The sequence below is a fragment of the Rattus rattus genome, chromosome 5 (genome assembly GCF_011064425.1).
Source record: "Rattus rattus isolate New Zealand chromosome 5, Rrattus_CSIRO_v1, whole genome shotgun sequence".
Classification (NCBI taxonomy): domain Eukaryota; kingdom Metazoa; phylum Chordata; class Mammalia; order Rodentia; family Muridae; genus Rattus; species Rattus rattus.
In genome coordinates, this window is record NC_046158.1 from 2,854,038 (window position 1) to 2,882,025 (window position 27,988).

The following is a 27,988-nucleotide window of genomic DNA, read 5'->3' on the forward strand; positions in this document are numbered from 1 at the left end:
GTTTGCCCTTGGTGTGTGTGTGTGTGTTGGGAGGCAGACTAAGCAACATCTACCTACCTTTCTAAGGTCCTAAAGACAAACCAAAGTTTGACTTCACCAAAGGTTCCCCCGGACAACCAATGAGTTTATTGGGCTTCCTCACAGAGCCTGAGTAAAGGGTTACAAACGGGAACCTGGGGAAACCCAAACCAATGTTGCTGGAGACCCGATGGCTACAGAGACTGAGTTCCTTCTCCATCCTTCCCCAGCCTGTACATGCCAGCCCCTTCCCAAGACCCCAAGCCACATGCAGTTAGGGCAGAACTGCATACAGCTGGTTGGGAGGGGCTGGCCTCCCCTCCTCCCTCCCCATCCCCTCTTCTAGAAGGGAAGGGCAACAGTGGGCGTGCTCAGCAGAGATGATCAGCCCAGCTGAACCCATGAAGACAGTCGCAAATTCAGCTTGAAAGACCGTCTCAGAACATCCCACCCAGCTCCTCAAGATTCACTCTGTAAGCAGACTAGGGTGAAGACAGCCATGGAGCAATCATGACAGGCCTCTCACAGACCTGTTAGGTGTGTCCCTGCCACTTTGCAGAGGCTGGGGCTCGGAGGGATACAGGGCTTCATCAGGCTCACTCCTGAAAAACTTCAAATTACTGGGGCATTGGGTCATCAGGATGCCTGGAGTGGGAGCCAACACAGGGACCTGAATTCTTTTTTTTTTTTAAAGATTTATTTATTTATTTATTTATTTATTTATTTATTTATTTATTTATTTAGTGTATGTGAGTTTATCACACCAGGAGAGGGCATTATAGATGGTTGTGAGCCACCATGTGGTTGCTGAGAATTGATCTCACAACCTCCGGAAGAACAGCCATGTTTTAACCACTGAGTCATCTTTCCAGCCCCGGACTTGAATTCTATGTGGACATGGTCCTTTAACCTCCTCCTGCTGTTTTTTTGGCTTTTGTTCACTTGCCTTTTGTTCTGTTTGTTATCACTGTGTTTGTGTGCACAGTGACGCATGTGCAGAGAACAACTTTTCTCCTCGCACTGTTCTGGGCATTGTTTTACCCAGGGAGCCATATTGCTGGCCCATGTTTTCTTATTTTGACACAGACTTTTACTGAGTCGCTCAGGCTGACTTGTCTTGTGTCCCCACCCCACTCAAAGAAGCCGAAATTACAGGTGTGCATGGCCATGCTGGGCTATGTTCTTTCTTTTCCTTTCTGGCATCCCTTAGCCCATGCTTTGGACATTCCTCTCCACCCTGATCCCACCAAACAGCAAAGAAGTACCCTACTATCCTTCAGAAGCCCTAGCTCCGTGTCCCAGAGCTCAGAGAGCCCCAGGCCAATCCTCCAAAAGCCGTAGCCTGTCTTCAGACAGGAAGATACTGAAGCAGGCCAAGCACAGCCAAAGCATGAACTGCTAGCCCTGGAACCATGGATCGCAGGCCATGAGCTGTGGCTGCTCCGTCCTTCCGGGAGTTAAAACAGGCATTGACTCCCATGGAGTCAGAATTACAGTGGCTGGGAGAATCAGGCAGACCTGAGTGGAATCCCCTCTAGTGCTCTGCATATGATAGATGTTCCCTTCTGTGACATCCTCAAAGTTGATCCCCACTCATAGTGAACAACCCACTAAGTGTTCAGTCATCACTGAGTATAATGATGGTCCCCAAAAGAGCAGACACACTCACCATCTGAAAATAAGCCCAGTGTGCTCGGCAAGATGGCCTGGTGCTGAAAGGCTGCAGACTCCAGGGGCCAGCTAGAACCCCTGCCAGCCTGGTGCCTACTGTCTCCATCCCATACCTGTATGCTGACTCCCCATCTACCTGGGACAGCACTGGGCAGATGGACCCCTGCCATTAAGCTTTAAAGAAGCCTCCAGTACAAAATGTCGTGTGGTTGTGCCACTAAAGAATTGGCAGTTTGGTCTAGGGGAAGGCACTTCCTAGCCTGCGAGATGTGGGGGGGGCTGGCTCAGTGATCATTTCTGATTATCCCCAAAGCCCCAAAGGGACGGGCTAGGGTCCTTGATGGTTGTAATTTATTTCCACTTGAGGGAAGGAAAGGTCTTCCTGGAACCCAAACTTGTACCCAGGATCCTGGCATCCTGCTCTGAAAGGCTAGGCTTAGACCAGCCCCAGGATCCCTGCCAGGAAGAGGACTGTAGCCCTTTAAAACCCAGCCGCACTGTTGCTATGTACGGAAATAACTTCCTTAGCAACTACCTGTCTTCTTAAAGGGGACTTGAAACAGTGGCTGCCATCAGCCATGGCTCCAAAAAAGAAGCCAAACAAAGGAGGCAAGGAGATTCAGAGCAAGAAGAAGATAGGGGGCAGGAAGGACACCAGTGGGTCCAAGACTCCAGAGTTGGCCATGGTGGAGGAGCTGAAGGAATTCTACCACAAACAGATCCAAGACCTGGAGGACAGGCTGGCCCGGTGGGTGGCCAGCAAGGAAGCTAATGCTGCCAGACGAGATGTACACAGTTCAGATAAGGGCCTTAGATCTGGGCTCTGGCCAGGCCCTGTCCTCCCCTGCCTCATTTTCCTCAAGTAACCAGGTAACCATGAGAGTGGTGAGAAGGTAAATGGATTCCCAGAGCTTGGGGAGCACAATGCTAAATTAGCATTAGCACCTCAAACCCAAGTAACACCCCACCCCCACCCTGGCCTGCCCCAACAGGTTGGGACTGTAAACATTATAAAAATGTAGTTTGATTGGTGGAATAAATTGAAAATGGTTTCCCTTGGTGACCCATGAGGACGCCTCGTTCCCTCCTTTCCTTATGCCAAGGCCCAGGTCTTGTTTCTCCAGGCTGGGTCTGATTTCCTAAGTCTTTGTTTTGTTTTAGAGACAGGATATTACTCTTTAGCCCAGGCTAGCCTTAAACTCACATTGATCCACCTGCTTCAGTCTCCCAAGTGCTGAGATTATAAGCATAAACCACTACAGGTCCCTAAATGGGAACTAAAGAAGAGGATTTTCCTACCTGTGCCATTGCCTCTTAGGGCTGGGCTCCTTTGTGGCAGAGGTGGCAGGGAAGGATCCTCTTGGCATTTAATTAGCGACACGATTTGCTCATTATTTTTCTTACTTTAAAACTAGTTTTAGGGCTGGTAAGACAGCTCAGTGGCACCTGCCCCTCATCACCAGAACCCACATGGTAGAGGGATAGACCAACCCCTGCAAGTTGTCCTCTGACCTCTGCTGTGCACACAACCCATACATGCATGCATACACACGCATAATCAATAAATAAGAAACAACAAAAATGCTTGTAAGAATACAGTGTCTAACCTGGGCGTGGTGGCACTGGCCTATAGTCTCAGGTTTGTTCTAAGTTCCATGCTAGCCTGGTCTATAGGATAAGACTCCGTCTCAAAAGAACGAGCAATGCTAAGCTTACTTGCTGACAGCTAGGAAGCACCTGCCCTGTCCCAAAGTGTAACACTGAAAACTGTAAGGAAGTGGCTGGGGAGATGGCCCAGTGACTAAGACACCTGCCACTCAAACATGACAACTAGAATTTGGTCCCCAGCACTCATACCAATGGGTAGGTGTGGTGCCCACCTGTGGTCCCCAGTGCATGGGACGTAGAAATAAAAGATCCTCTTGGAGCGGTGCTTCTCAACCTGTGGGTCTTGACTCCTGAGACCATCGGAAAGTACAGATATTAAAGGATACAGTGTTAGGAAGGTTAAGAACCACTGCTCTAGAGCAGGCTAGCTAGCTTCTGGTGAACTTGTGAGCTCTGGGTTCCAGGAAACTCTGCTTCAATATCTAAAGTGGAGGACCTCTATTTCCTTATCTGTAAAATGGGTATAATTATCACAGCACCTACATCCTTACATGTCATTGGGGGTGGGGGGGGTCTCGACAAATGTCAACTTCTGGCCTCCATACAGATGCATACACATGTGAATATGCATATACACCAGACATCTGTAATGAATAAATATATAACAGCTGGTCCTGAGCAGGTGTGTGCCTGGGCAGGCCTGTGGTGTCTCTGCTGTACACCATCCCACAAGAAAGACACACACAGGGAAATCACCCAGGGAGAAGAGGCAGCAGGATGACAGCCCTGACCTTTGACTCCTCTATGGCAAGCTGCCTTCCCTCCCCACAAAGGCACGCAGACCCTGAAGTGCCTTGTATGCACTACTCATTCAAAAGATTTATGAATAAACCCTTACAAATAAAGCAACTCTCCAAATGCTTCACTCTTAAAATTTACAAATGTCGGGGTTGGGGATTTAGCTCAGTGGTAGAGCGCTTGCCTAGGAAGCGCAAGGCCCTGGGTTCGGTCCCCAGCTCCGAAAAAAAGAACCAAAAAAAAAAAAAAAAAAATTTACAAATGTCAGGGCTGGAGAGATGGCTCAGAGGTCCTGAGTTCAGTTCCCAGCAACCAAATGGTGGCTCACAACCATCTCTCATGGGATTTGATGTCCTTTTCTGGTGTGTCTGAAGAGAGTGGCAGTGTACTCATATACATAAAATATATAAATCTTTAAAAACCAAGATACTACTAATAACAGTAGATATAATAAAAGCCAGACATGGTGGCGCATGCCTTTAATCCCAGCACTCGCCTGAGAGGCAAAGGCAGGTGGATCTCTGTGAGTTAGAGGCCAGCCTGGTCTACAGAGTGAGTTCCAGTCTAGTCAGTGCTACACAGAGAAACCCTGTCTCCAAGAACTAAAATAAATAGATAAATAAAAGTAACAAATGTCCCTTGACCTAAGACACCAGATGAAATGTATCAGGACAAATAGATTTAACACATAGTTACTGAGTATTTAATGTTTGCCAAACTGCTAGGTCCTGACATGCAGAGGTAAGGGTGCAAACAGCTCGGCCAGCTGAGAGGGCTGACGGTAAAGACAGGCATTGTGGGTAAGAACCTCAGTTCTGGTTCAAGTTCTGGTCTTGTCAGTTTCTAGTTTCTTCATCTCTCTGAGCCTCAGTTTCCTTGTCTGTGTTACTGGGGGTCACAGAAAATGCAAACTTCCAAACAAACCGGAAACAGGTGTGAACATGTTACCACTGTGAGCACAGTGTAGACTCAGCCCCCATGTGACTCACATCTGAATGAGGTGACCACACAGGTTCACACCTTTCATCCCAACACTCAGGAGGCAGAGTCGGGGGCGCACAGGGCGTGGGGCAGCTTGGTTGGTCTACACAGCGAGTTCCAAGATAGCCAAGGCTATATAGTGAGACCCGGTCTCAAAACAACAAAAATTTAAGAAGGAATGTAAAATGCTGGCTAGGGAGAGGACTCAGTAGAGTTCTGACAAGCAAGCAGGAAGGCTAGAACTCAGATCCTAGAACCTTGAAAACAGCCAGGCAATAGCAGTGTCCTGTGTCCTTTAACCCTGGCCGTGATGGGAGGGGCTCTCTGAAACCCACCAGCTACCCAGCCTAGCCAAGCTGTTCCGCTTTAGATTGAGCTCAGGCTTACACACACACACACACACACACACACACACACACACACCTTTTTTTTTTTTTTTTTTTTTTTTTTCTGAGCTGGGGACCAACCCAGGGCCTTGCGCTTGCTAGGCAAGCGCCTACCACTGAGCTAAATCCCCAACCCCACACACCCCTTTAAAACAAAGACAGTGTCAGTGCTGAGCACAGGCTGAGGTTAAGGCCTCCAGGCGTGAAGCATAATGGGAGATTGAGACTATGGGAAACTTCAGATGGCTCTTTGCGGAAGGATGGCCTGGGAGAGCAGGCCCAGAGGCACTGGTAGCCAGGCCTGCCCTGGCTTGACCCTGCATCTCTGCCCTCCCCCCACACTCCCAGGTATCAGCGGAAATGGGATGAACTGGCTGTGCAGGAGAAGCTGTTCCGTCAGGAGTTCGAGCAGCTGGCCAACAACAAGAAGGAGATCGTGGCCTTCCTCAAGCGCACACTGAACCAGAGGGTGGACGAGATCACGGACCTGAATGACCAGCTGCAGACCCTACAAGTGGCCAAGGAGATGGAGAAGGATGCTTTCGAGGCCCAGCTGGCCCAGGTGCGCCACGAATTCCAGGAAACCAAGGACCAGCTCACCACAGAGAACATCGCCCTCGGTGAGGGGGCCAAGGGGCCCGTCAGCACACCTGTGAGAAGTTGCCATTAAAGGCAGCAAGGCCCAAATCCACAGCTGTCACTGGTTGTGGCCGGGTCTCACCTGGGTATCAGGGACGCCATGGCTACCTTGTGTGATAGCAGCTGTACGCCACTTCAGACGCCATCCGCCTTAACTGTCCACGCATTCCCAAGTTTATAGATGAGGAAACCATTCTAAAAGATGGAGGATTTTTATCTATGCCGCCCATCTGAAAGGGGAGGTTGAGACTTGTCTGCCCAGGGTCAGCTGCTGTCGTCATGGTCACTCTCATGTGGGGAGGTTGTCAAGGGGGACTTCTTGAGGAGGATCTGAACGAGGTTTGGTGAGATTATAGAGTGTGAGGTCAGGCACTCCGGAGAAACGCAGGGGATGGCTGTGCAGGCCAGTCCTATTGGGGAAGGTGGAGAGGGAAGATAAAGTTGGGACCTCAGAGGAGTGTCAGTCAAGGCCCCTGGGGGCAGCTCACCAGCCTTGTGGCCCCGAATGGGCAGGAATCAGGCTGAGTTCCCTGGAGGAATTCCGGCTGCAGAAAGAAGAGCTCACAGAGAAGTACATGGCGCTGGAGGAACAGCTTCGAAGGCAGGAGGGTGAATACAAGGACTACGTGTACAACCTGGAGAAGAAGTCTGTGCTGGACAAGGACAGGTAAGCAGGCTGGGGACCTGCTGGGGCCAGACAGCACCCCTCAGCTCACAGTCAGCTTTCCAGAAGGGAACCATGGACTCCCCAGCCTCTATCCCCAAGAACCCTGCTTGGGACCTATGGGGGTGGGGATCAAAGTACCCAGGCTGGCACTGGACACTCCTTGCCCTCTTGTCACTTCTCGTTATGGTGTTTCTTCTACTAGGTAAGAATGTTTCAATGGTTCAAATTCCAAAGGCCCAGAGATTCTTTGGGGGAAGAGCCTGGGTACCCTGGGACCCCCCAAAAAGGGGGTAACCAAGACTTACACCCACCTACTTGACTCCCAAACTCACCCTCCTGGCAAGGCTGAGGAAAGAGATCATCCAGCGCGTGAACCTGGTGGCCACCGAGTTCCGAAAGGTGGCCACCAACCAGATGTGGGACACGACCAGGCGGGCCATCCTAGAGAACAACAGCGTGACCCTGCAGCTGTCCAAGGTGTCAAAGCAAGGTGTGCAGCTGCTGCAGGAGAACGAGCAACTCAAGGGCGCTCAGGGCAAGCTGTGCCAACAGCTGGAGTTGCTGGAGAACACCCAGGAGATCATGGCCAGAAAGAACATAGGGAATCAGAAGGTACGGCCGCTGTGCTGTCCTCCTGTGAAATGAGGGTGGACCCCATGCCAGAACCAAGTCACGAGTGGGGATAGTCTGCAGGGAGGCCCCAGACTTTCCTCACTGGGGTGCTGGCCCTAGCTCTGGAGTCTGTTTGCCCCATCACTGAGCAGAGCCCAGTTCCTGCCTAGCTGTTGTCTAGAGGTGGCGCTGGCCTGCCTGTAAGTGGGAACAAGTCCTAAGCTGTATCTTCAAAAGGGAGCTGCGGTGGGCTGGGGCCCACGAGGGGTCTGTGACGCCTGCCCGCTGCTGTAGGTTATCCTCATGCTGACAGAGAAGTGCCGCCAGCAGAGAAAGGGCACAGAGGAGGCCGAGCAACTGCGCCTCCAGGTGTTCCAGCTGGAGCAGAACATCGAGACTCTGGAGAAGGCCAACCAGACCCTGCGGTGAGCCTCAGGGTTCGGACTGGCAGACAACTTGAAGCCTGGATTTAGATAGGCTGCAGAGGAAAGGCGAGGCCCAGGGAAGAGGTGGTGCACACCTCCAAGCCCGACGATGGGGCAAGCTGTGTGCTGTCTTGTCCTGGACCAGGAGTGAGAAAGACCAGCTGGACGAGCAGCTGAAGGAGCAGCGGGCAGAGGCAAATCGGCTACAAGAGGAGCTGACCAAGGAACAGAAAATTCGGACAAACCTTAAAACAGTGCTGACCCAGGCCACCTCCCTACTGCGGGACATTCTACAGGCAAGCAGGCAGTGGGAGATACCAAGAGGCCACTAGAGCCAAGCACAGAGAGACTCACAGTTAGACCCTTTTCTCATTCTGGATCTAAAAGAGTTGGGTCTAATCCTACCAGGGACTGAAGAGGCAGAAGCAGGAGGATTCCGAATTCGAGACCTGATTGGGGTTACAGAATGAGTTCAAGGCCAGCCTGGGCAAATCAAGTGTCTTATAAAGTAAAAAAGGTGTGACAGTGCACACCTTTAATCCCTGGAAGGCAGTGGCAGGCAGAGGGAGGAACAGGAGAAAGGAAAGATTCCTTTCAAACTTCCAGAGAGTGGAATTTCTCTTCTAGGGCTCCGGAGAGCTCCAAGTCTTCCCAGTCCCAGCACAAACCAGGGGCACTGAGGAAGCAGGCACTGGGCACTGGAGAATCTCACACTGGGAGGCAGGTGGGTATCTGGGCCCCTGTGGTTATTGAACCCGCCTCGTGTCACACCGACAGATGCGACCAGAGACAGAAGATGGTGACTTCGACGTGGTGTTCCAACTGCAGCGCAAGGAGCTGCTGCAGCAACTGCTGGTTTTGCTCAGCTCAGCTGTGGTTTCGAAACCACAGCAGGACATGGGCTCCCACCAGGACAAACAGCCCCCGGGCCTATCCAAAGACAGGTGAGCAGATAGCCCTGTGCGTATGTGTGTGGGGAGGGGTCTCAGCAGACCCTGGCTCTCCACTCTTTTTCTGAGCCTCAGCCTCCTCTTGTGGAGATGGAGGGGATGACCCTGGTCCCCTCTCCACAGCCGACTCATCGCCCAGACAGCCAAGCAAGGGGCTGCCTCTCTGCTTCAGCAACTCTCGACCATCACAACTTACCAGCCAGGGGATCTCGGGCTGGTGCCTCGGCGTCTTCAGGTCCACATCCCACCCAAACCCCAGGACCTCAGGCCTCTCTCTTGTGTCACCCGAATGGGGATCTGCAAGTTACAGAACACTACTGAGGTAGGGGTCCCAGGGCCCCTAGGGACAGCTGTCCCTGGTTCTGCCAGGCAATAGTTGGGTGACCTCAGGGATATGGAAGAGTCTCTTTGATCCTCCCCCCTATAAGATATCCCGATGGAAAAAGGCTAATACCTAGGAATACGGTTTGCCAGACCCTCTTGTTCCTACCCCACTGGCCCCGATTCCCTCAGAAAGCCTCCGATTTCAAGCCAGTATCTTTTAATCTTACAGATCTACCCATCTGGAGCTCTCAAAAGGTTCAAAAAGTTTACCCTTCCTAGACCTTTCCTACACACGGCGAGACCAAGTCGCTGCAGAAAGCCTGATGTGGCCCCTGTCCCTCCCTGAATCTGCAAGTGGCCTGGGACAACCCAGAGAAGTTCCATAAACATTGGGTATCACATGTGTCATTGCAGTTCTGTGGTCCTGTCTGGGCTTCAGGGCACCGGCAGGCAGGCACCAGCAGGCAGGCACCGGCAGGCAAGCAAACAGGTAGATATATCCACTGGTATTAGAGGCCTGACAGTGGTCCCTGGCTTCGAGCACGGATGTGGTCCAGGAGCAGGTCAGTGGCCTGATCCATCAATGGGGACAGTAGTTCCTGCTCCTCTGGGGAGAAGCAGCCCAGAACATGGGTCTCCACCATATTAGGGTGTGTGGGGCGCCCGATGCCCACCAGCAGCCTTGGCATTGCCTGTAGGGTGCCAGGGGAATGAGGGTGCATTGGTGAGATACAGTGGGGACCCAATGCTGCCCACCCCCACCCAGGGCAGGGCAGAAGGGTAGACTCACATTGGAGTTCAGACAGCTAATGCAGGAACGGACTCCATTATGGCCCCTTGGGGGGGGATATGAGGAGCAGTTAGTACTTCCTGAGGCAGCACTCCCTTGCCCAGACCTCCTTCAGATCAGCCCAGCCTATAGAGAGAGGCTCAACAACCTTACTCCACCCCAACAGAGGTCAACATCCCTACCCAAATCTATGCACACGACAGCCTCACCTTGCGCTGCCCCCCAGCTTCAGAGCCAGCTTTCCCAAGGGTTTGTCCAGTTCGTCATGCACCAGGTAGATCTCCTCCGCACTCAGCCCAAACAGCTCCGCTTGGCACAAGGAAACAACACACTAGTTACTGGCGTTCATCTTTGTTCATCAGAGGGATCACAACCCCTCCCCCCATTCATAAACAGGCTTCACCAAGCCCTCACTGTAGTAATTGGGGCTCACCAGGCACTTGTTACAGTTGAACCCTTTCTCTGGTCCCTGCACCCTTCATATCCATGAAACCCCCAACTCACCAGCTTTGGCTACGCTGCGCCCATTGACGTTCATGAGGCGCCTTGGCCGGAGCAGTACCAGCTGAGCATCCCCGAATGGGGCCAGGGCGAGGTCAGCAGCGCAGCGCGAGTCACGAGCCCAGTTCTCTGCCACTCCCAGTCGCTGTGCTATTTGCCCCAGCACTGCCATGCCCACGCTGTGCCGAGTGCCAGGCATTCCGGGGTTCCCCAGGCCAGCCACCTGTGGGCAATATTCACACAGGACCCAAATAGTGGCCAGGAAACAGAGAGAAGCGTCAGTGTTGGGAAGGAGCGCTTAAGGGCCTGGGAACTCCTGGATGCGCCACCAGCCCGAGGGTGCCGCTAAAGAGTAAAACTAAAAGTTTGGAGCCAGTCAATATTGCACCTATTTACCTAAGTTTAAAAAAAGTGACAAATATCCCAGAAAGATGGCCCAGAACGTAAGGGTACTTGCTGCTAATTCTGACAGCCTAGGATCGATCCCCAGGACCCACACGGTGAAAAGAACCCTCTCCCAAGTTGCCCTCTGACAGCCGCCGGCACAAGCACACAACACATACACATAAATGTAACCGCAGCAGCGGAGCCAAGCCCGAGTCCCTGTGTCCCACTCACCAGCCACCGCTTCCCGGGGAACCGAGCCTCAGAAACCTGCCGGCTCAAGGTCCAACTCCGCCGCATCCCAGGGCAAAAAAGGCCGGACTTCAACATGCGGACCCCAGCTCCCATTCACGGCCAGGACCCCGCCCCCTGACGTCAGGCATCCCTAAGCCAATGGCATCTCCACATGTCCAGCGACGCCCAATCCAGGCCCGGTTCGGCATCCGCCTTGTCTCTGCGGGGCGGAAGTAGGCGGGTGGCGGACTCCGGCGAGTGTCTGGGCGCATTCTTCCGTGTCGTGTCACCCTGTATGGCTCAGCCTTTGCTCAAGGGCTGGTACCTCGTTATGTTTCTACTCTGACCCGCCTCGGCGTGCACTGCCCATAGGTTCTTTCCTTGATTTAGGCTTGGCTTGCCCTGCTAAGTTTCTAGAGACTCTTGGAGGCGTGGCCAAATGGGCGGGGCCTATGGGCATCCTGGAGCTGGTGCCTAGCAACAATGGAGGCAGGGAACCAGAGAGTTTGCTCGGCCCAAAAGTCAGCCTAGAAACCTGGCCATGACAGACAAAAGCAAGGTGAGGGCTGGGAAAGGAAAAGCCAAGGCAGAGAGCAGGGCCGCAAGAAAGGCTTGAGGAAGAGTCGATCAAGTCCTTCAGAGAAACTTGGGAGAGTTCATCATTTGTAGTGTGGGAGGGGAGAAGGGTGACTGGCCTCCCAGTCCTAAAGGAGAGAGGGCAGAGAATTTTTTTGGGGGGGGGGTTATTATTGTTGTCCTGACGTTTTTGGTTTTGTTTGGTTTTTGTTTGTTTGCTTGTTTTATAGGATCAGACAAATTCATCTGCCTCTTCCTCTAAAATGGGGATATTAAAGGTATACACAACCATGCCCGGCCCAAGGGGAGAGATTCTGAGGAGTGAAACACAGAACTTGAGTACTGATGAGACATAGGTCCCCAACTCTGGTGACTATGGGAAGGGTGACCACACAGAAGTGAGAAGCCCAGGGAAGAAATCAAGTGAAGTGCTAGCTCAATGTGGCCCGCTGGGTGTGAGAGTCCCAGGGGGAACTCAGAAGGAACCTTGTGCAGCAGGGTCTGAGCTGGGGTGCTGAGAACAATGGGCAGCTAGAGCACAAGGGTGAGAGCAGGCAAAGTCCAAGAGGAGAGCAGAGGGTGCAGTGGTGACAAAGACTCTCATCTCCTTGACCACCTGATGCCAGGTCATCTCTGAGGCCTTCTGAACTTGTTTGCCCCTGGTTTGGTCCCAGGAGCTTGACGATGACTGTTCCCAGAAAGCTCCAAAACTCAAAGTTCCTAAGAGCCCAGAGAAGATCCTGCAACGCATCTTTGGGACCAGCCGTGTGTTCTATGTTATGGCAGAAACGACAAAACGAAGGATGATGGGTTCGACGGTGCCTGCCAAAGTCAGAGAATAGTGAGTTACTTCTTCGCCCCCAGCCCCAGGTTCCTACTCCACACAATCATTAATGCTGGGTTCAGCTGCTAGCCAGCTGCTAGCCCTCTCTGGGCCTCAGTGAACAGCAATGGGTAAAGGGATAAGAGGCTGATGGCCTGAGAGAGCTCCAGGAAGGTCAGCCTGGAGCTCTGATTACTTCTCTAGCCTCTTTACCTCAGCCCTCCCTCCTACACACCCCACTGTAGCCCTGAAAAGGTCCTGGGCTGGTCCCAGACCAATGCCAGCTCCACTACCTGTCTTGTGTCCTCACAGCTATAACCAAGGCCATCAGTGCCTATTACAAGAGGACTGGGAGATGGCTGTGCTGTTCTTCTCCCGTGCCCTCCACCTGGACCCCAAACTGGTAAGAGGAGAGTCAGAGTGGTCCCTGAAAGCCATTGGCTGGCATAAAGACCCCCTCTGTCACTGTCAAACCTGCTAAGCCCTTCCTTCCTGGACCATCAGATTCTGGAGCCGTCTGGAGGGGGAGGTGTTGTAGAGGAAATAGCAGTGGGGGTCTCTTTGCCTTCAGATAGACTTCTACGTATATCGTGCTGAGGCCTTCATCCAGCTCTGCGACTTCTCCTCTGCCCTCCAGAACCTCCGCAGGGCCTACTTCTATGAGCCAGAAAATGACAAATACGTGGATCGGCTGGCCTTCGTGCTCTACCTACAGGTGCCTAGGCTGCCCCACACACAGAGGAATTCTCACCTTATCCCCAGCCACTGGCTTGCCCTCTGCCTACAGGGATCCTTCCTGGGATAGGATCTGAGTTCTTGAGGACTCCTGGTCTGTGTGTCTGTCCACACCTGCTGCCCTCATCACTGATTTATTAATTTAGCCTGGGGTGTCCAAATAGAACTTCTGCAGCAAGGTTCTGATCTACTCCACACTGTCCAATAGGGTCAACGCTGACCACGTAGAAATGCCGAGACCTTAGAGTATGACTGAACTAAGTTTTAAATTTGATTTGGCTGGGTCAGTAGGGGTGTGGCCCGGTGGTGGGATGCCTGCCTGACACCCAGAGGCCTCTGAGTACTATCCCTAGTACTAAGTGAAATTTTAATTGTTAACATTTGTTTTTACATTTACTTGTGCATGTGTGCATGTGTGTTCGTGTGCATCTGTGTGCAAAGGGAGGTCAGAGGACAACTCGTAGAAGTCAGATGTCTCCTTGTACCACGTGGGTGGGCCCTGGGCATCAGCAGGCCAGGTGACCAAGTGCCTGTACCCACTGAGTCATCTCACTACCATCGAGGTCTTTTGAAGGTCAAATATGGGATAGAGGCTGAGTTGGGTGAACATAGACCTGGTATGGCAGGGGTCTGAGTCGAAGCACCAATGCCACAAAACACCAGATCACTCAGTTCTTACAAAGAAACGTTGGTAGCCCAGTGACGTGGCTGAGCAGGTAAGAGCCTCTTAAGCCTGACTACCCAAGTGTGATAGCTGAGTCACACGGTGGAAAGAGAGCAGACTGCCAGTTTTCTATGACTTTCTCGCATGTGCTGTGGCATGTGCCTGCCCCGGCCCATACACAGAATAAGTACATGTAACAAAAAAGAAAACATTGGGCCAGACATGGTGGCACAGGCTTGCATACTCAGTACTCCAGAAATTGAGGCAGGAAGATTATCATGAGTTCAAGGCTTGCCCGGGTTGCACAGTTCCTGGCTGGTATGAGTTACATTGTGAACCATTAATAAGACAAACATACCAGACAAGGCAGGAGAGCCCTCGAGGCATTCAAATAACCCATGGAACTGTTGAAGACCCATGTCCTGCTAGCTCTCTTCCCCCGTGATCTTCGGGAAGTCACTTCACCTCCCTGAGCCTTAGTGCCTTCCTCTGAAATGGGGAAGGCTTGCGGGTTCTAGGCCAGAGCCTTGCTGTTCTCACCTGCTGCCTCATTCTGTCTGGAGACTCTGTGCTGCTGTATTTCTCCATGTTTCTTAGTGTTTCTGCTTAGTTCTGCATCTCTTTCCATCTCTGTCCAAGTCTCTCTCCCTGACCTCTGCCAATGTGGAGCTCAGTAGAGCTGGAGTTCTGAGCAGAGCTGATGGTGGTGTCTCCTCAGGGCCAGTGCCTCTATGAGCTGTGTGACTACCAGGAAGCCCTCTATGTCTTCCTGCAAGCCTCCGACCTCCAGCCCCAAAACCCTTCCTTCAGTTACCGATGGTGAGTGCCTCGTACCTTGCCCCCTCCCTGCAGCCTCTTACTACCCCAGGCTGAGTGCCCTCTGCCCTCTGTCCCCAGCATGGCCTGCCTGCTGGCCCTCAAGCGGCATCACGACTGCCTCTCCCTCCTCACGAGGGAAGTGAAGCAGGGCAGGGCCAGCGCTGATGTCTTCATCCTGCGGGCTCGGCTCTACAACTTCTTCCAGAAGGTAGTGCACAGTGGGCAGGGCAGCGTGTGCCCTGGAGACCTGCACCCCACCCCCAAGGTGTCTCAAGATGCTAAGGAGGCAAGGCCAGCTATCCACACAGTACCTAAGGACCCTGTCTACTCAGGGTCCTTCATCACTCAGCCCTGGCCCTGTGGTAGGAAACTGAGCCATATCCCCAGCCCTCATCTGTGTGGCGTCCAGGACACTAGACATTAGCTGAAGTACTCCTTCCTCTTGCCTTTCTCTCTCTCTCTCTCTCTCTCTCTCTTTCTCTCTTTCTTTCTTTCTTTTTGTTGTTCTGTTTTGGGTTTTTTGTTGTTGGTGGTGTGGTGGGTGGGGTTTTTTTGGGGGGTGTTCTTTTGGGTTTTTTGAGACAGGGTTTCTCTGTGTAGCCTTGGCTGTCCTAGAACTCACAGATTGACCTGCTCTTTCTGGGATTAAAGGTGTGCACCACCACGCCCAGCATCCTGTCTTCCCTTTCATACTTGCACAGTGGGCAAGTTCTAAAGCTCCTTGCCTCCCTGCTGAGATGAGCATGGGGACAGAGGACGTAGGGAACAGCTTGGGAAAAGGGATGCAGGGTCGCAGGTTGAGAATGTAGCAGAAAAGAGGGGCCCGAAGGGAGGGGAGAATAGTCTTCTCAGTAGAGTGTTCTCTGGGACAGCGACCTTGTCCTCTAGGGGATGCTGACTGGAGTTGGTCAGTTGGATGGACAGGTCCTGGGAGGAGGCCGAGTGCAGGAGGAGGAAGGGGTGAGGGGAATGAGGAAGTATCCAAAGCCCTGATGGAATGGAAGGAAAGAGGCCCCTGAACAGTGGGCAGCATTCTAGGTAAACGGGGCAGAGGGGGCACAGAGAGAATGAGAGGGGGAAGGGTAGATTCACTTCTTACCAGGCCAGGATGGGGAGTGGCTGAGTAAGGATGGCCAGGCAGGTTCTAGCCAGAGGCTGGGCTGTAGTGACTCAGTGGGAGTCCCCTTCAAAGGCAAGAGTCTATTCTTTATGGCTGTCCCCCACCCCCTGCCTTCACTGTGTCCTGTGAGGAGGGCTCTTCAGAACTCAGACCTTTGCCCAGCTTCATCCCGAGACTGCCAGGAACCCCAGCCAGCCAGTTTTCCAGCCCACCTCAGCCACTCCCCATCTCACCTGCTGCCAGTCCTTCCGGGTTACCCTCCAACCACTTACCCACAGGACTGCAAGGTGCTTGCTAAGACAATGTGCACACCAGTGAAAGGCATTTGCCTAGGGATAGTCTCTGCTCACACCCAGACCTCAGTCTGCCCTTGGTCACAGCTGCTGTGGGTGTACAGGACAGGGAGTGGAGAAAGGATACAGGAGGGGATGAGGCTGCACAGTGCCCTCACCACAGGACTCCTACAGGAGATAAGATCAGCACAAATCACCAAGGCTGACCTGCCTCATTTAAGAGGCCAGAAATGTAGAACAGTAATGCGGGGCACAGAAGGGATGGTGTGGTGGTAGCTTGTTTTCTAGAGGCCCGCCTTCCTTAACCCCCTACTGGGGCTGTGCTGCCCTGCCACCCCTGCAGGCCAAGCTCTGCTATCAGGACCTCCGAAGCGCCTTGCTCCTAGATCCCAAGCACACACAGGCCAAAGGGCTGCTCCAGAAGATGGTGGACCAGGCCAATCAGTCCCTCCAAGATGCCAGCATCCTGGCCGTGCAGGGCAAGCTGCACCGCGCACTAAAGTGCGTCAGCTGTGCCATTGAGAACAATCCCTTGGACCCCAACTTCTTCCTCTTCCGGTATGGGTACCAGGGTGCAGAGGGGCTGGGCCTCCTGCAGACCTGCTTCGTGGTCTCGGGAGAGTCTCTGACCCCTCCCAGGTTTCAGTTCCTCTCTCTAGCCCCCAGTAACCTTTCCCTGCTTCTGACTGGGGTCGTGGCACCATAGAGGTGGTCTCCATAGTGACCTGGGACTCCAGCCAGGCCAGCTGAGTAGTTGTTGGGAGGACAGTAGACTAGGGTTTGTATCTGGTCCCCCAAGGATTTGGTGCCATTCAATCTCCCTAATCCTGGATGTTCTTATCTAGATAGTTGGCTAAATAATCTGTACACAAAGGCCTGAACAGGGGCCTGTCATGGCTCAGCGGGTAAAGTCGCTTGCTGAACAAACCTGTCGACTGGAGTTCAATTCCCAGAAACCACATAAAATACATGACTTCCAAACTGGAAAACTATCCTTGAGAAAGAACAAATCCAGATGACTAATAGGTTATCCAAGCAGCAATCTCGGGCCAGCCCCAGAAGACAGACAGACCTAGGGCTTGAGGCAGAATGTATGAATACAGTCAATGGCCATAGGTCAGAAGGTCCAGGGCAGGCAACAGCCTTCTAGCCAAATGGGATACTTCAGCCCTTGTGTCCCTTCCTGCTACCTGCCCTGTCCACCACAATAGAGGCACCCTGCGCAGACGGCTCCAGCAGTATGACCCAGCTGTGGAAGACTTCCTGAAGGCCCTGGATATGATGACTGAGAGCCAGGACAACCTAGTGAAGCAGGCGCAGCGCCAGCTGCTGCTGACTTACAACGACTTTGCTGTGCACTGCTACCTCCATGGTGCCTATCAGGAGAGTGTGCTGCTGCTGAACAAGGCTATCAGAGACGAGCAGAACGAGAAGAGCCTGTACATCAACCGTGGGGGTGAGCTGGGTGGCGGTCAAGCCCTTACTAAGTGCCCGAGGAGTCCAGGCTGGGCCCCAGCTTTGCTCAGGGAGTTGGGGGTGCACTCAGACCTCGCCCTCGGGTCCTAGATTGCTTCTACCAGCTGGGCAACCTGGCCTTCGCGGAGGCTGACTACAAGCAAGCACTGGCTCTGAGCCCACTGGATGAAGGAGCAAACTTGCGCATGGGGGTGCTGCAGGAGAAGATGGGCTTCTGCCAGCGGAAGCACAGGTGCGCCACGGGCAAGCGGGAGAGGGGCGTGGCTGAGGAGGGCGTGGCTTGGGGCAGTGCTGGACCGGAAAGGGCTCACCTTTACACACATTTCATTTTCACCACAGAAATAAATTTAGTTATTTTAGTAAATTAAGTCTTCTAACGAAAAGAATGAAATATTCAACTATGTATGATTCAGAATGTTATTTTCAAGGCCTACCTGCCCTCCCAAAAAGCCTCCCTCTAGAGCTTCCTCTAGGACTTAGGTTGGTTTTCAGCACCCACAGGGCAACTCACAGCCATCTGCTATCCCAACGCCAAGTGATTAGGCATGAGAATGGTGCACGAACATACACGCAGGCAAAACAGTCACGCACATTTTTAAAAATGTTAGGGCCAGGTGTAGTGGCCCATGCTACTTGGAAGGCAGAAGCAGGTGGATCTTTAAGAGTTCAAGGCCAGCCTGGTCTAAAGATTGAGTTCCATTAAAGTTAAGGCTATAAGGAGATGCTGTCTCAAAAAATTTAAATAAAACAAAAAAAATTAGGGTATACTAAAGTTATAGTACTCCAGTGTCAGGTCCATAGAGGGTGTGGCTGACAGAAGTGGGTGAGAAGAGCAGGCCAGGAGCAGAGGCCCTAGTTTCCCTTCAACTCCTGGGTGCCTAGTAGCTGCCAGCTTTCCTGGCAGTACACGGCAGCCTCGGGCATGTCCCTCAGGCAGTTCCAGACAGCAGAGGAGCACTTCTCGGAGGCTATAAGGCACAACCCACAGAAGCCCCAGTACTACCTGCACCGGGCCAAGTGCCGACAGTTCCTGCAGAACATATTGGGGGCCCGCCAGGATGTTGCTACTGTGCTGCTCCTGAACCCCAACTATCCAAAGGTGGGCCCCTGCTGAACCAGAAAGACTCTTATCCTGCCGCTTGTCTACCCCTCCTGTCCCCAAGAGACTGGTGACATTGAGTTACTACCCCTCCAGCCCTCCCCCTGACCAGTGCTACCTTCCTCAGACAGGCCCTACAATTCAGAAGCTAGTCCCTGTCCTGTCTGGATCCCCACTGGCCAACTGTCCATTTCTTATGGTCTCCTGCTCCTTCTGGGTTAAGAAGCCCTGGATGAGGGAGTCTACAGGGGCCTCCCATGTTCATCTGAGGTCAAGGTAGCACTGGCCTGCACTGTTCCAGCTCTGGTTGCTCTCTTCCCGGCAGATGGCTGCAATGATGAACACCCTTTTTCCTGGCATGACTGTGGAGGGTGCCCTTAAGAGCCGAGTGGCCGAACTGGCTAGGCTCCAGCTAACCCGGATGATAGAAAACGGGCCAAGGAGAAACTACCCTCAAAGCATTGTGTTGTAAGCTTGTGTGCGGGACAGGGACTTCTGGTAGGAACTGGTGGGGACTCGGAACGCCTCTGGTCCAGTTGCCTGGTAGGGCTTGCACTGGGGACAGCAGTTCAGATTCCAGAGACTGATCGGGGCCCTGGGACCATAACTTGATAGGCAACGGTTAATGGAACGCCAGAAAGCCCAAGCCATGGTGAGGTCCTGGAAGAAGGAGCCTCCTGAGATCCCCAAAGAAGAGGAAGTGACTATTTTCCAGGCTCCGGAGGTGGCAAAGGGAAAAAAGGTGAGTGGAAGGCCTGAGGCTCCTGGAGTCTGATGCGAGCCTAACCTACTCTCCCCCGAGATGGAGACACAGAAGTAAGGGTGCCCCTGTGATTGTGCATGACCACCTGTGCCTTGCCTTCCTTCCTAAGTTGGCCCTATAGTCTTTCCATTGTCTAGCATACAGAAAGACACTGGGGGGCGGTGCAGGTGGCTTGTGCTGCATGTGTGTAGGACATGCCCACGAGGAGACCACAGGAGGCTGTTGGGTGTCCTTCCTTCCCTATCATGTTCACCGTATTGAGACTAAGGCAGCCTCAGAGACCTGTCTCCCTCCACCCCACTCCAGTGCTGGGGCTAGAGGCGCACAAAGCCAGTCCCAGATTGTATATCCGTGCAGGAATTTCAACAGAGGTGCTCAAGCTTGCATGGCCGGTGCCTGCCTGACTTACATAGCTGTCTTCCCTGTCAGTATTGCTTCTCCAGACAGGGTCTCACTACACAGCCCTAGCTTGCCTCGAATTCACTATATAGACAAAGCTGGCTCCAAACTGGCAGAAATAATCTTGCCTCTGCATCCCTAGGGCTAGGACTAAAGGCATGCAACCTTCGTGCTGCCGCCACTACACCCACGTCAACAAACACCCTCAGCTCCCAGAAGGCTGTCTGGGCATGCACTCTCTTAGGCCCCTGTCCCACTTCTGTACAAGGTTGCCCCAATTCCTAACTCTCTATGTGAAACTTACCTTCCTTTTAAACGAAGACCTACGGCCTGCTCCCCATCTCTGGGTCCTTTCCCTAAGTGTTACATTTATAAGGGTCCCACAGCTGTAGTGGAGGCTGTACTGGGGCCCTCCTAGTTCACACTAACATTCACCTACCCGACGTCACGGTGAGCATCCTCTCTCTGGGACACAAGCTGAGATGGGCACAGCACAAGGCCAATGGGATGGCTGGAGGAGCTTTACCTTTTCTCCCCAGCTACAGATGTGACCCAGGTGGAGCAGCCACCAGTCCCGCTGCAGACAAAGCGTGTTCTCTCCTCAGCAGGCCACTTCAGTGCGCAGACTCCTCCGTTCTCTGCACTGTGAAACAGGCAGAGCAGTAGTCCGCGGGTGAATGAAAGGGTGTGCGTGAGGAAGAGACTGCTCAGTTCCTAGCTAGCATTTCCCAGGGCTCCGCACTTTAGTTTACAGAAGCCTGGCCCCATGTGAACCAATGTGCACCCCGCACTACCTTTCTAGGGTATGATGCCTGTCTGGCTTGCAGTCTTAGCCTCTTGGCCTTCCCACCCTTCCTGACCAAGTCTCTGTAAAGAACTCTTAAGTATGAGAGAAAGAATGCCCGATTGGAAAGCACAACAAAACAACAAAATGGTTGTGAGGAGCTGTGGTCGAGTAGTTAAGTCAGTGTCGCTTTTGTAGAGGTCCTGAGTTTGGTTTCTAGCACCTACACTGAGCTGCTCACAAATGCCTGTAACCCCAGCTCCATCTATCTGATGCCCTCTTCTGACCTTTGTGGGCACCTGTACACACAAACACTCACGCGTACACATTTTAAAAAGTAGAGAATAAATAAATCTTTTTAAAAAACAACTGATAGCTGTGTAGTGGAAACACCCACACACACACCACACACACACACACACACACACACACACACACACACACACACACACACACACACACACACCACACACACACACACACACACACAACCACACACACACAGACACACACACACACACACACACACACACACACAGACACACACACACACACACACACACACACCACACACACACACACACACACACACACACACATATACACACACACACACACACCACACACACACACACACACACACACACACACACACACACACACACACACATACACACATGCCTTTAATCCTGCACCGGGAGGCACAAAAGCAGATCCCTGAGTTCCAGGCCAGCCTGGTCTTCTAAGGAAGTTCCAGGACAGTCTGGGTTACATAGAGAAACCCTGTCTTAGACAGAAAAAAAAATAGGCTAGACTGTCCTTTGACCTTGCAGACATGGTTGTGGGTATAGGAGTCTATCCATCTGCAGCTCCCCAGCCTGATTCTCACTTTAGGTGAGGAAGATCCCTCGCAAGAGAACATCCCTGACAGACAGCTACGTGGACCAGACCTCCTCAGGTTCTGTCTTCAGCAGTAAGTCCTTGCTGTTCCTGCTAAGCCTGGCAGAAAGCACCAGAGAGGCCAAGTACTGATCATGACCTTTGGTTCTGCCCTGGATTGCTTTGTCCCAACCTCACAAGGGATGTGGTGGGGACTTGGTGGGATGGTAGCCAGCACAGGGCAGGGACCAGTCGCCCTCAGGCCCTTTCCGCCTATTACTATTTCTGCCTCTCCCTCCAAAGCCCATCCTTTCTCTCTGCTCCTCACTATGTTCCTGAACTAAGCCACAAACCTCATGCATATCCAACAGGTTTTGACTCCCAATTTTGCTATCACCAGCCAGGAGGGGATGAAAGGGCAAACAAAGCAAGGAGGCTGCCCCCCAGCGCCCCCTGGAGAGAAAAGGCTGTTCCTGGTGCTCCTTGGTGCAGGGGGGCAGTATTAGTCCCCTTCCTTTCATCTGGTTATCACCCCCTAAAACTGTGATGGCCCAAGTGCCCCGCGGCAGGCCTATACAAGCCACTAGTGATGGGGATGAGTAGCTCGGTCCTGGCCCCAGGAAGTGAGTCCTAAGTCAGCTGGAGGGAGCAGCCAGCCGAGCAAATGGGAGTGGGGCTTAGAGGGCAGAGTGTGATTAGACCTTTAGAGGGGTCAGAGTAGGCTTCGAGGAGCTGAAGGAAGAGTTGGAATCAGCTGCATGTAAGAGGGATTGGGGCAGAGTTCAGAGGCCTGTGGGAGAACAGGGTTGGGGAGAACCCAAAGAGAGGGCAAGCTGGGTCAGTGGGTCACCCACAGCCCAGACACATGGAGAAGGTGGGCCTGGTGGGAGTCGGTAGACCTCAGGGTTGTGGGCTGGAGGCTGCCTGGAAGCTCTGTCTTCTCGGAGCTGCCTGGAGGCCAATGGCTGCCCTCAACACCCTTTTCCAGTTATGAGCATCAGCACATCAGGGCCAGAGATGTCAACCAGCCGGGAATATATGAGCACTTCTCACACACCTATATCATCCTCCGAGTCCATACTACAAAAGCCTCAGACGCCTCAGTCCTCAGGACCCAAGACAAACCTGGAACTGACCTGGGGCCCCAAGGTCATCGAGGTGGTTTCGGAGTTCCTAAACCAGAAGGTCACTGAGATCACACCTGTCTATGGCAAAAAGGGCTCCACCAAAAAGGCAGGGGCCACCCATTACCCAAAACCAAAGACAGAGGCTCCCAAGGGTCCCAGGAAGAGCACCAGCAAGCAAGAAGCCCTTGAGCGCCCAAAGCCTACCAAGTCCAGGTCTTCCCTGATCCTAAAGGAGAGAGTCAGAAGAGCTAAGGCTGTTCGAGCCCAGGGCTGGAAACCCAAGACCCGGAGCAGCAGCCAGATACTAACGAAGAGTTCCAGCACAACCGTCCATGACAGTGGTAGGAGCCTCAGTAGTGCCAGTGAGCCCCCGAGCCAGAGTCCAGAGGCCAGCAAGGATGGTGATGACTCCTCAAGCTTCACTGAGAGCACATCAACACATCTGAGCAGTGCCGAAAGCTTCACGGAACTGACTAACCTTTTATCTCAGGAGCCTGAAGAAGACAGAGACTAGCTCACCTCCAGCCATTATACTGCTCCCTCAGAGCCAGTTGAAGCCCGTGCTGAGCAGTGAGCAGACGCAGCAAAGCTGCCTCCTCCCAGGACAGTGAGAAACCTTGGTCAATGTTCCAATACCATGGCTAAGTTTATTATCTCTGCTCTCTTCTCATACAAAATTAAAAACTTTGAAAGCCAGGCCCAGGTAGCAGCTTGAGTCCTTTCATTTGGTAAAACTGAGATGCTTGCCTGGCCTAGCTGGATTGCCAGGTCCAGCCATAGGCTGAGATCTGGAGAAGGGACCAGACAAGGCGTGCCAGTAAAAGCCCCCAGCTGGAGTAGCCACTTTGTCCCTGAGTTGCCGTTCACATTGAGAAGGCTCAGACCGCAGAGCAATGGCGAGGCTGTGAGGTTCTGGGGTGCCCAGGAATTTCCCAGCAAAGATGCTTCTAGACCTTTCTTCCTTGGCCTGCCAACACCTTTCTTCATCGTAACTCTGTGCTCTGGGTCCCACTTGCCAGCCAGCTTAGGGAAGAATTCTTCCAGGAGACGCCCAGGCGTCTGTTTGATCTGTCTAGGCAGAGGAGGCAATGATGTCCCCGGGGTTCTCAGAGGAAAAATGTGATTCGGGATGCCACTGTCTTGCAGCCATTGGAGGAGAAGAGCTGCTCCTCCTCAGGGAAGTAGGTGGTACTGTCCAGCACAGCCTGAACCACCTCCTCGCGGGGCTCCAGACCCAGCTGAGCCAGCTCATTGAGCACACAGTGGCGCACATGATGCCGCTGGAGGGGGAGGAAGGGGACCACAGCATCCAGCAGCTGCTCCTCCATGATGCCAGACCGCCAGAAGCCATCTGCAGGTAGGCACGGAAGCAACGGTGAGCTTTTCAACTGGGCAGTCATGCCTCCCAGGGCTAGTGGTGGTGAAGTGCAGGCTGCAGGAGCTGGGGCTGCTACAGGCCTTGGTCAGGTCACAGAGCTATGTGTACAGAAGCCTGGGGTGTGGGGGCTGCAGTGCAGTGGGCAATGCTTGCCATTTAGATGTCCAGCCCACTAAACTTAAGTGTGAAGGTCCTACCAACACATCCCTGAGCCAACTCACGGTGAGGGTTGTCCAACACAGCTTGGGACACTGCTGGCTCCACCTCCTGTAGGCTGATTTCTTCCCTGTCCCTACGGCTGCGCCATGCCTCCAGGGCCACCTGGTTGATCTGCTCACCTCCAGTATTGCTAAAATCACAAGGAGACAGGCTGAAACTCACTGAAGAAGTAGAGGGTCACACCTAACATGACTCAGAGTCAGCTAAGTGGCCCAATTCCTCCTCCCAAGGTCCCGTGACAACCTAGTCACCATAACATGTATACATGATACATCTGACAATTCACAGAGCAATCTGGGGTGAGGGCTGATACAGGTTATTATTACTGTAGCCCAGGCTAGCTTGAACTTTAAAGCCATGCTCCTGACTTACCTCTCAGATCACAAGTGTGTTACCACCCTCAGGTGACAAAATCCCTTTCTATCCTTTAACTAGCTTTCCTCAGGAGGACAGGGGGGACTACCATTGTTCCAGCTTTAGAAGCAGAGGGCAGAACTCAGAGAGGCTTAGTGCCCCTGCTTAAGGACTCACAGCTTGGAAACATGGCTGAGGCTGGAGAATAGGGATACTGGTCCCCTTCTCCCATGCTTGTGTTCTCTCAACTACCAAGGAGGGATGACTGTTGACCAGGCCGGGATTCACACAGCAGCAAGGATCTAGAAGTCAGAGCCCAGAAGGGCTTTGAGAATGTCAAAGGAGGAGCCGGCAGTCAAATGATAGTCACCAGGGATAAAGTGAGGAGATGGGAGAGCATGCATGGCCTCTGAGGGAGAGCACCCTCCTGGAAGCTCAAGGCCAAGCTGGAGATCTGGACATCTAACAACTGCCCCCCTCCCCAGCTCCCTGCTTGCTTGCAATGGAGGCCAGACCTGATAAAGATGAAAATGGCTTTGCGATAGTTGGTCCCATACACAACCCAAGAAGGGCCCAGGAAGGGCTTCAGGACTTCCATCAGGCCAGGGGGCAGCTTGTCCATCTCATCGAAGAGGAAAAGAGACCGGCCACAGGCAGTGAGGTTCCCCTGGACCCAGCTCTTGAGCTCATTCTATGAGGGTAGAGACAGGAATTCCAAAGGAGTCCAAGACACTCCCCGCAACCCCCAACTTCTTCCGAAGCCAAGAAAAGTTTCCAAAGAGACATGATCTACATTTCCAGACAGCACCAACCCCTTGAGACAGATGGTAAAAAGGTAGTTCAGAGAGGTGCAGATTTGTCCAAGATCACACAGCCAGTCAACAGGAAAAGAGAGGTATAAATATATGTGCCCCAATTATCTGTTCATGACAGCTAGTGACTTCTGACAGCGGGTGGGGGTGGGGGTGTTAGACTTGCCCCACAGTGTTGACAGCTAAGACAGATCAGGAACAATAGTTATCAAATCTGGCAGTCACCAGGGAGTTGTTCCCAAGCACCAAGTTGGGGCTAAAAGCTTAACAGGATGGGAACGCAGACACAGGTACTCTGTAAGTAATATCTGCCCTCCATAATCCCCATCTCTCTCCTGATGTCTCTGACCCACAGGCATGAATGACGCCACCACCCCTGTATCACAGAGAGCAAGCTCTGTTCCTAATAGGTTCTGAGCACTCACTCCAACTGGCTGTGTGCTTTGGAGCCCTCTCTGGATTAGGACAGGGAAAAGGGACCCAGCACACATCCAGCCTACCTTGTACTGCTCAGTGTGGCTGGGATGTGGGAAGTGGATGATAGGAGAGAAGTGATGGACATGAGGGCTGCGAAGGCCACCCCGGAAGAGATACTGCGCCAGCAGGGAGCTCACATAGGACTTCCCAGTGCCTGTCCAGCCGTGCAGGGAAAGGACCAATGGCTTGCTGGGGGCTGGGTCCTGTACAAAGGCCTTCAATGACTTCACCACCAGGGCCTTGGCCAAATGCTGGCCAGCTAGGTGTTGAGCCAGGTCACATTCCAGACCTAGGACCACAAAAGGAATGCATATCAAAGCAGATGGCAAGGCTGTTGACTCACAGTCTGTAATCTCTGCACCTGGGAGGCAGTGGCAGCAAATAATCCATAGTGAGTTCCAACACGCCTTTAATCCCAGCAACTGGGAGGCAGTAGCAGGGAGAGCTCTTGTGAGTTCCAGGCCAGCCTGGTCTACACAGTGAATTCCAGGCCAAGTAGAGCTACATGTCTCAAAAAACAAACAAACAAAAAAAAAAAAACACTGGTTGCTTTTGCAGAGAATCTAAGTAAGTTTGATTCCTACCACCTGCATGTTAGCTCTCAACTATCTGTAACTCTATCCCAGGAGTCAACACCTTCTAACTTCCTTGGTACACATGGTACATACACATACTTGTAAGCAAATATACATATATATTATATATATTATATACATATTACATATATTTTATATATATAAATCAGTCGGGATATGATGGTGCAAACCCTTAATCCCTTAGCACTCTGGAGGCAGAGCCAAGTGGATCTCTGTGAGTTTGAGACCAGCTTGGTCCACACAGTGGAGGTCCAGAACAGCCAAATCAATGTAGAAAGGCTCTGTCTGAAAAACAATAAACAAAAAGCATCGGAGGTTCGAAGGTATGTCTAAGACCTCTGGGATACTTGTCGGACAAATGAGGGACAGGAGCAGCTACCTCAGCAAGGGCCAGCGCGGCACCGCCCCCTCGAGGCGGTTCTCCGGATTGCACCAGCCCCGAGTACTCGACAGCTGTCTACAGGTTCAGCCCACCGCAGGTTTCTCCCCGGAGTGACAAGCCCGCACAAGGGAGGCCTACCACAAGCCACCGCCCCGCTGTCAAAGGCTTCCCTCCACCGGGCAACCTCCAAACCCTCGCCGAGTGGAGGCGCTCGGATCCCCACTTCCGCCAGCCCGGGCCGGCGGGGCCGCCGATGTTTAGACCCCCTGCGAGCTCCGCCCGGCTCCCACTCCTCACCAGGCAAGTCGGGCCAGAAGTCACATTCGCAGAAGGACCCTAAACTGCAGCGCAGAAAAGACACGTCCCAGGCGGCGGCGGCAGCCAAGGCCAGCACGAGCAGCCCGAGGATCGAGCCCCAGGGCGGGCAGCCGTGCCTCGCCACCGCCATCCGGTTGAGGCCCTATTTCAGTCAGAGGCGGCCCACTGCCAGAACCTGTGAACTACAGCTCCCGGTGTGCACCGCTCCTCGACAGCCACGCCCATTGCCTACAACTCCCGGCTCACCTTTCTTCCGGGCTTTAAAACCCGACCCGTTGTCCCGCAGCAGTAGCGCAAATAGGCCTCCTGGGGGAGCCAGCAAACCGCCCAGTCCCGCGTTGCCATGGTCACGGGTAAAGATTGTTAAGAGCGTGAGACAACAATAAATAACAAAAACTTGTGCGGAACCTTACACTTCCTGAGAGATTTTTCCAAGCTTTTAAAAAAATGTGACAAAAGAGTTCTCACAACAGCACTTTTTGAGCTATAATACATTTGAGAATGTCTCTGCTAGTGTCAGGCAGGGGCCCTACATGTCCTGTAACAAGACCTGCTATATACCCAGGGATATGAGATGTGATCACATAAAGTGTTTTGGCTCAGAAAATAGAGCCTGCAAGATACTTGCTACCAAGCCTAAAGACCCGAGATCAATGCCCAGAGACAGCCTGGCAGAAACCAAGAACCAATCCTGCAAATTGTCCTCAAACCTCTACACATGAGTCCACACACACCCTAAAGGGATAAGTAAGCAAATCAAAAAAAGTGATGCAGCTTCACAAGTCTAAGTAGCTCGGAAAGGTGTAATTTTTCCTTCATCTCTCTTTTCAAGACTGAGTTACCCCGCGTGGTCCTAGTTGTCTGTCCAGGAACCCACTCTGTAGCAGGCTGGCTTCAAACACAGAGT

At 52.8% G+C, this 27,988-nt stretch overlaps 4 protein-coding genes across 6 annotated transcripts; 2 read left to right on the plus strand and 2 right to left on the minus strand.

Annotated features, from left to right (window-relative positions):
* The first annotated feature begins 2,180 nt into the window (after nt 1–2,180).
* Nucleotides 2,181–9,480, plus strand: Cfap157 (cilia and flagella associated protein 157). The gene is made up of 9 exons (XM_032902736.1): nt 2,181–2,437; nt 5,811–6,082; nt 6,615–6,768; nt 7,113–7,380; nt 7,675–7,805; nt 7,951–8,101; nt 8,583–8,749; nt 8,879–9,077; nt 9,309–9,480. The coding sequence occupies exons 1-9, from the start codon at nt 2,268–2,270 to the stop codon at nt 9,423–9,425; spliced, it is 1,629 nt and encodes a 542-aa protein (XP_032758627.1). The 5' UTR covers nt 2,181–2,267; the 3' UTR covers nt 9,426–9,480.
* Ptrh1 (peptidyl-tRNA hydrolase 1 homolog) lies at nt 4,776–11,774 on the minus strand. Of its 2 annotated transcripts, XM_032902735.1 has the most exons (7): nt 10,989–11,774; nt 10,374–10,593; nt 10,079–10,178; nt 9,870–9,915; nt 6,590–9,771; nt 5,602–6,511; nt 4,776–5,499 (listed from the first exon to the last, which is right to left on the minus strand). In XM_032902735.1, exons 1-5 carry the CDS (start codon nt 11,100–11,102, stop codon nt 9,589–9,591), a joined length of 663 nt encoding a protein of 220 aa, XP_032758626.1. In that variant the 5' UTR covers nt 11,103–11,774; the 3' UTR covers nt 4,776–5,499; nt 5,602–6,511; nt 6,590–9,588. The 2 variants fall into 2 exon arrangements, with proteins under 2 accessions (XP_032758626.1, XP_032758624.1); XM_032902733.1 differs by having other exon boundaries at nt 5,602–9,771.
* Nucleotides 11,775–12,196: 422 nt separating this feature from the next.
* Nucleotides 12,197–23,241, plus strand: Ttc16 (tetratricopeptide repeat domain 16). The gene is made up of 13 exons (XM_032902730.1): nt 12,197–12,405; nt 12,700–12,790; nt 12,959–13,102; nt 14,505–14,605; nt 14,684–14,813; nt 16,362–16,576; nt 17,230–17,474; nt 17,585–17,726; nt 18,428–18,593; nt 18,919–19,061; nt 19,209–19,335; nt 21,434–21,512; nt 22,407–23,241. Exons 1-13 carry the CDS (start codon nt 12,344–12,346, stop codon nt 23,057–23,059), a joined length of 2,298 nt encoding a protein of 765 aa, XP_032758621.1. The 5' UTR covers nt 12,197–12,343; the 3' UTR covers nt 23,060–23,241.
* Tor2a (torsin family 2 member A) lies at nt 22,609–27,263 on the minus strand. 2 transcript variants are annotated; one of them, XM_032902731.1, is made up of 5 exons: nt 27,061–27,262; nt 25,809–26,074; nt 25,012–25,187; nt 24,145–24,272; nt 22,609–23,896 (listed from the first exon to the last, which is right to left on the minus strand). In XM_032902731.1, the coding sequence occupies exons 1-5, from the start codon at nt 27,209–27,211 to the stop codon at nt 23,652–23,654; spliced, it is 966 nt and encodes a 321-aa protein (XP_032758622.1). In that variant the 5' UTR covers nt 27,212–27,262; the 3' UTR covers nt 22,609–23,651. The 2 variants fall into 2 exon arrangements, with proteins under 2 accessions (XP_032758622.1, XP_032758623.1); XM_032902732.1 differs by having other exon boundaries at nt 23,794–23,896; nt 24,141–24,272; nt 27,061–27,263.
* Between the last annotated feature and the right edge of the window lie 725 nt (nt 27,264–27,988).

What these genes read in the sequence shown, in the direction of transcription:
- Tor2a (XM_032902731.1), bottom strand. Translation starts at nt 27,211, where the DNA reads ATGGCGGTGGCGAGGCACGGCTGCCCGCCCTGGGGCTCGATCCTCGGG. An exon ending in CTTCTGGCCCGACTTGCCTG is followed by an intron (nt 26,075 to 27,060) that starts GTGAGGAGTGGG and finishes TTGTGGTCCTAG; the next exon opens with GTCTGGAATGTGACCTGGCT. An exon ending in GCCACACTGAGCAGTACAAG is followed by an intron (nt 25,188 to 25,808) that starts GTAGGCTGGATG and finishes CTACCCTCATAG; the next exon opens with AATGAGCTCAAGAGCTGGGT.
- Ptrh1 (XM_032902735.1), bottom strand. Translation starts at nt 11,102, where the DNA reads ATGGGAGCTGGGGTCCGCATGTTGAAGTCCGGCCTTTTTTGCCCTGGG. An exon ending in TCCCCGGGAAGCGGTGGCTG is followed by an intron (nt 10,594 to 10,988) that starts GTGAGTGGGACA and finishes TATTGCCCACAG; the next exon opens with GTGGCTGGCCTGGGGAACCC. An exon ending in AAGCTGGGGGGCAGCGCAAG is followed by an intron (nt 9,916 to 10,078) that starts GTGAGGCTGTCG and finishes TCCCCCCCCAAG; the next exon opens with GGGCCATAATGGAGTCCGTT.
- Ttc16 (XM_032902730.1), top strand. Translation starts at nt 12,344, where the DNA reads ATGGCAGAAACGACAAAACGAAGGATGATGGGTTCGACGGTGCCTGCC. An exon ending in TCTACAACTTCTTCCAGAAG is followed by an intron (nt 14,814 to 16,361) that starts GTAGTGCACAGT and finishes CCACCCCTGCAG; the next exon opens with GCCAAGCTCTGCTATCAGGA. An exon ending in CCCAACTTCTTCCTCTTCCG is followed by an intron (nt 16,577 to 17,229) that starts GTATGGGTACCA and finishes CCACCACAATAG; the next exon opens with AGGCACCCTGCGCAGACGGC.
- Cfap157 (XM_032902736.1), top strand. Translation starts at nt 2,268, where the DNA reads ATGGCTCCAAAAAAGAAGCCAAACAAAGGAGGCAAGGAGATTCAGAGC. An exon ending in AGAACATAGGGAATCAGAAG is followed by an intron (nt 7,381 to 7,674) that starts GTACGGCCGCTG and finishes CCGCTGCTGTAG; the next exon opens with GTTATCCTCATGCTGACAGA. An exon ending in CCGGGCCTATCCAAAGACAG is followed by an intron (nt 8,750 to 8,878) that starts GTGAGCAGATAG and finishes CCCTCTCCACAG; the next exon opens with CCGACTCATCGCCCAGACAG.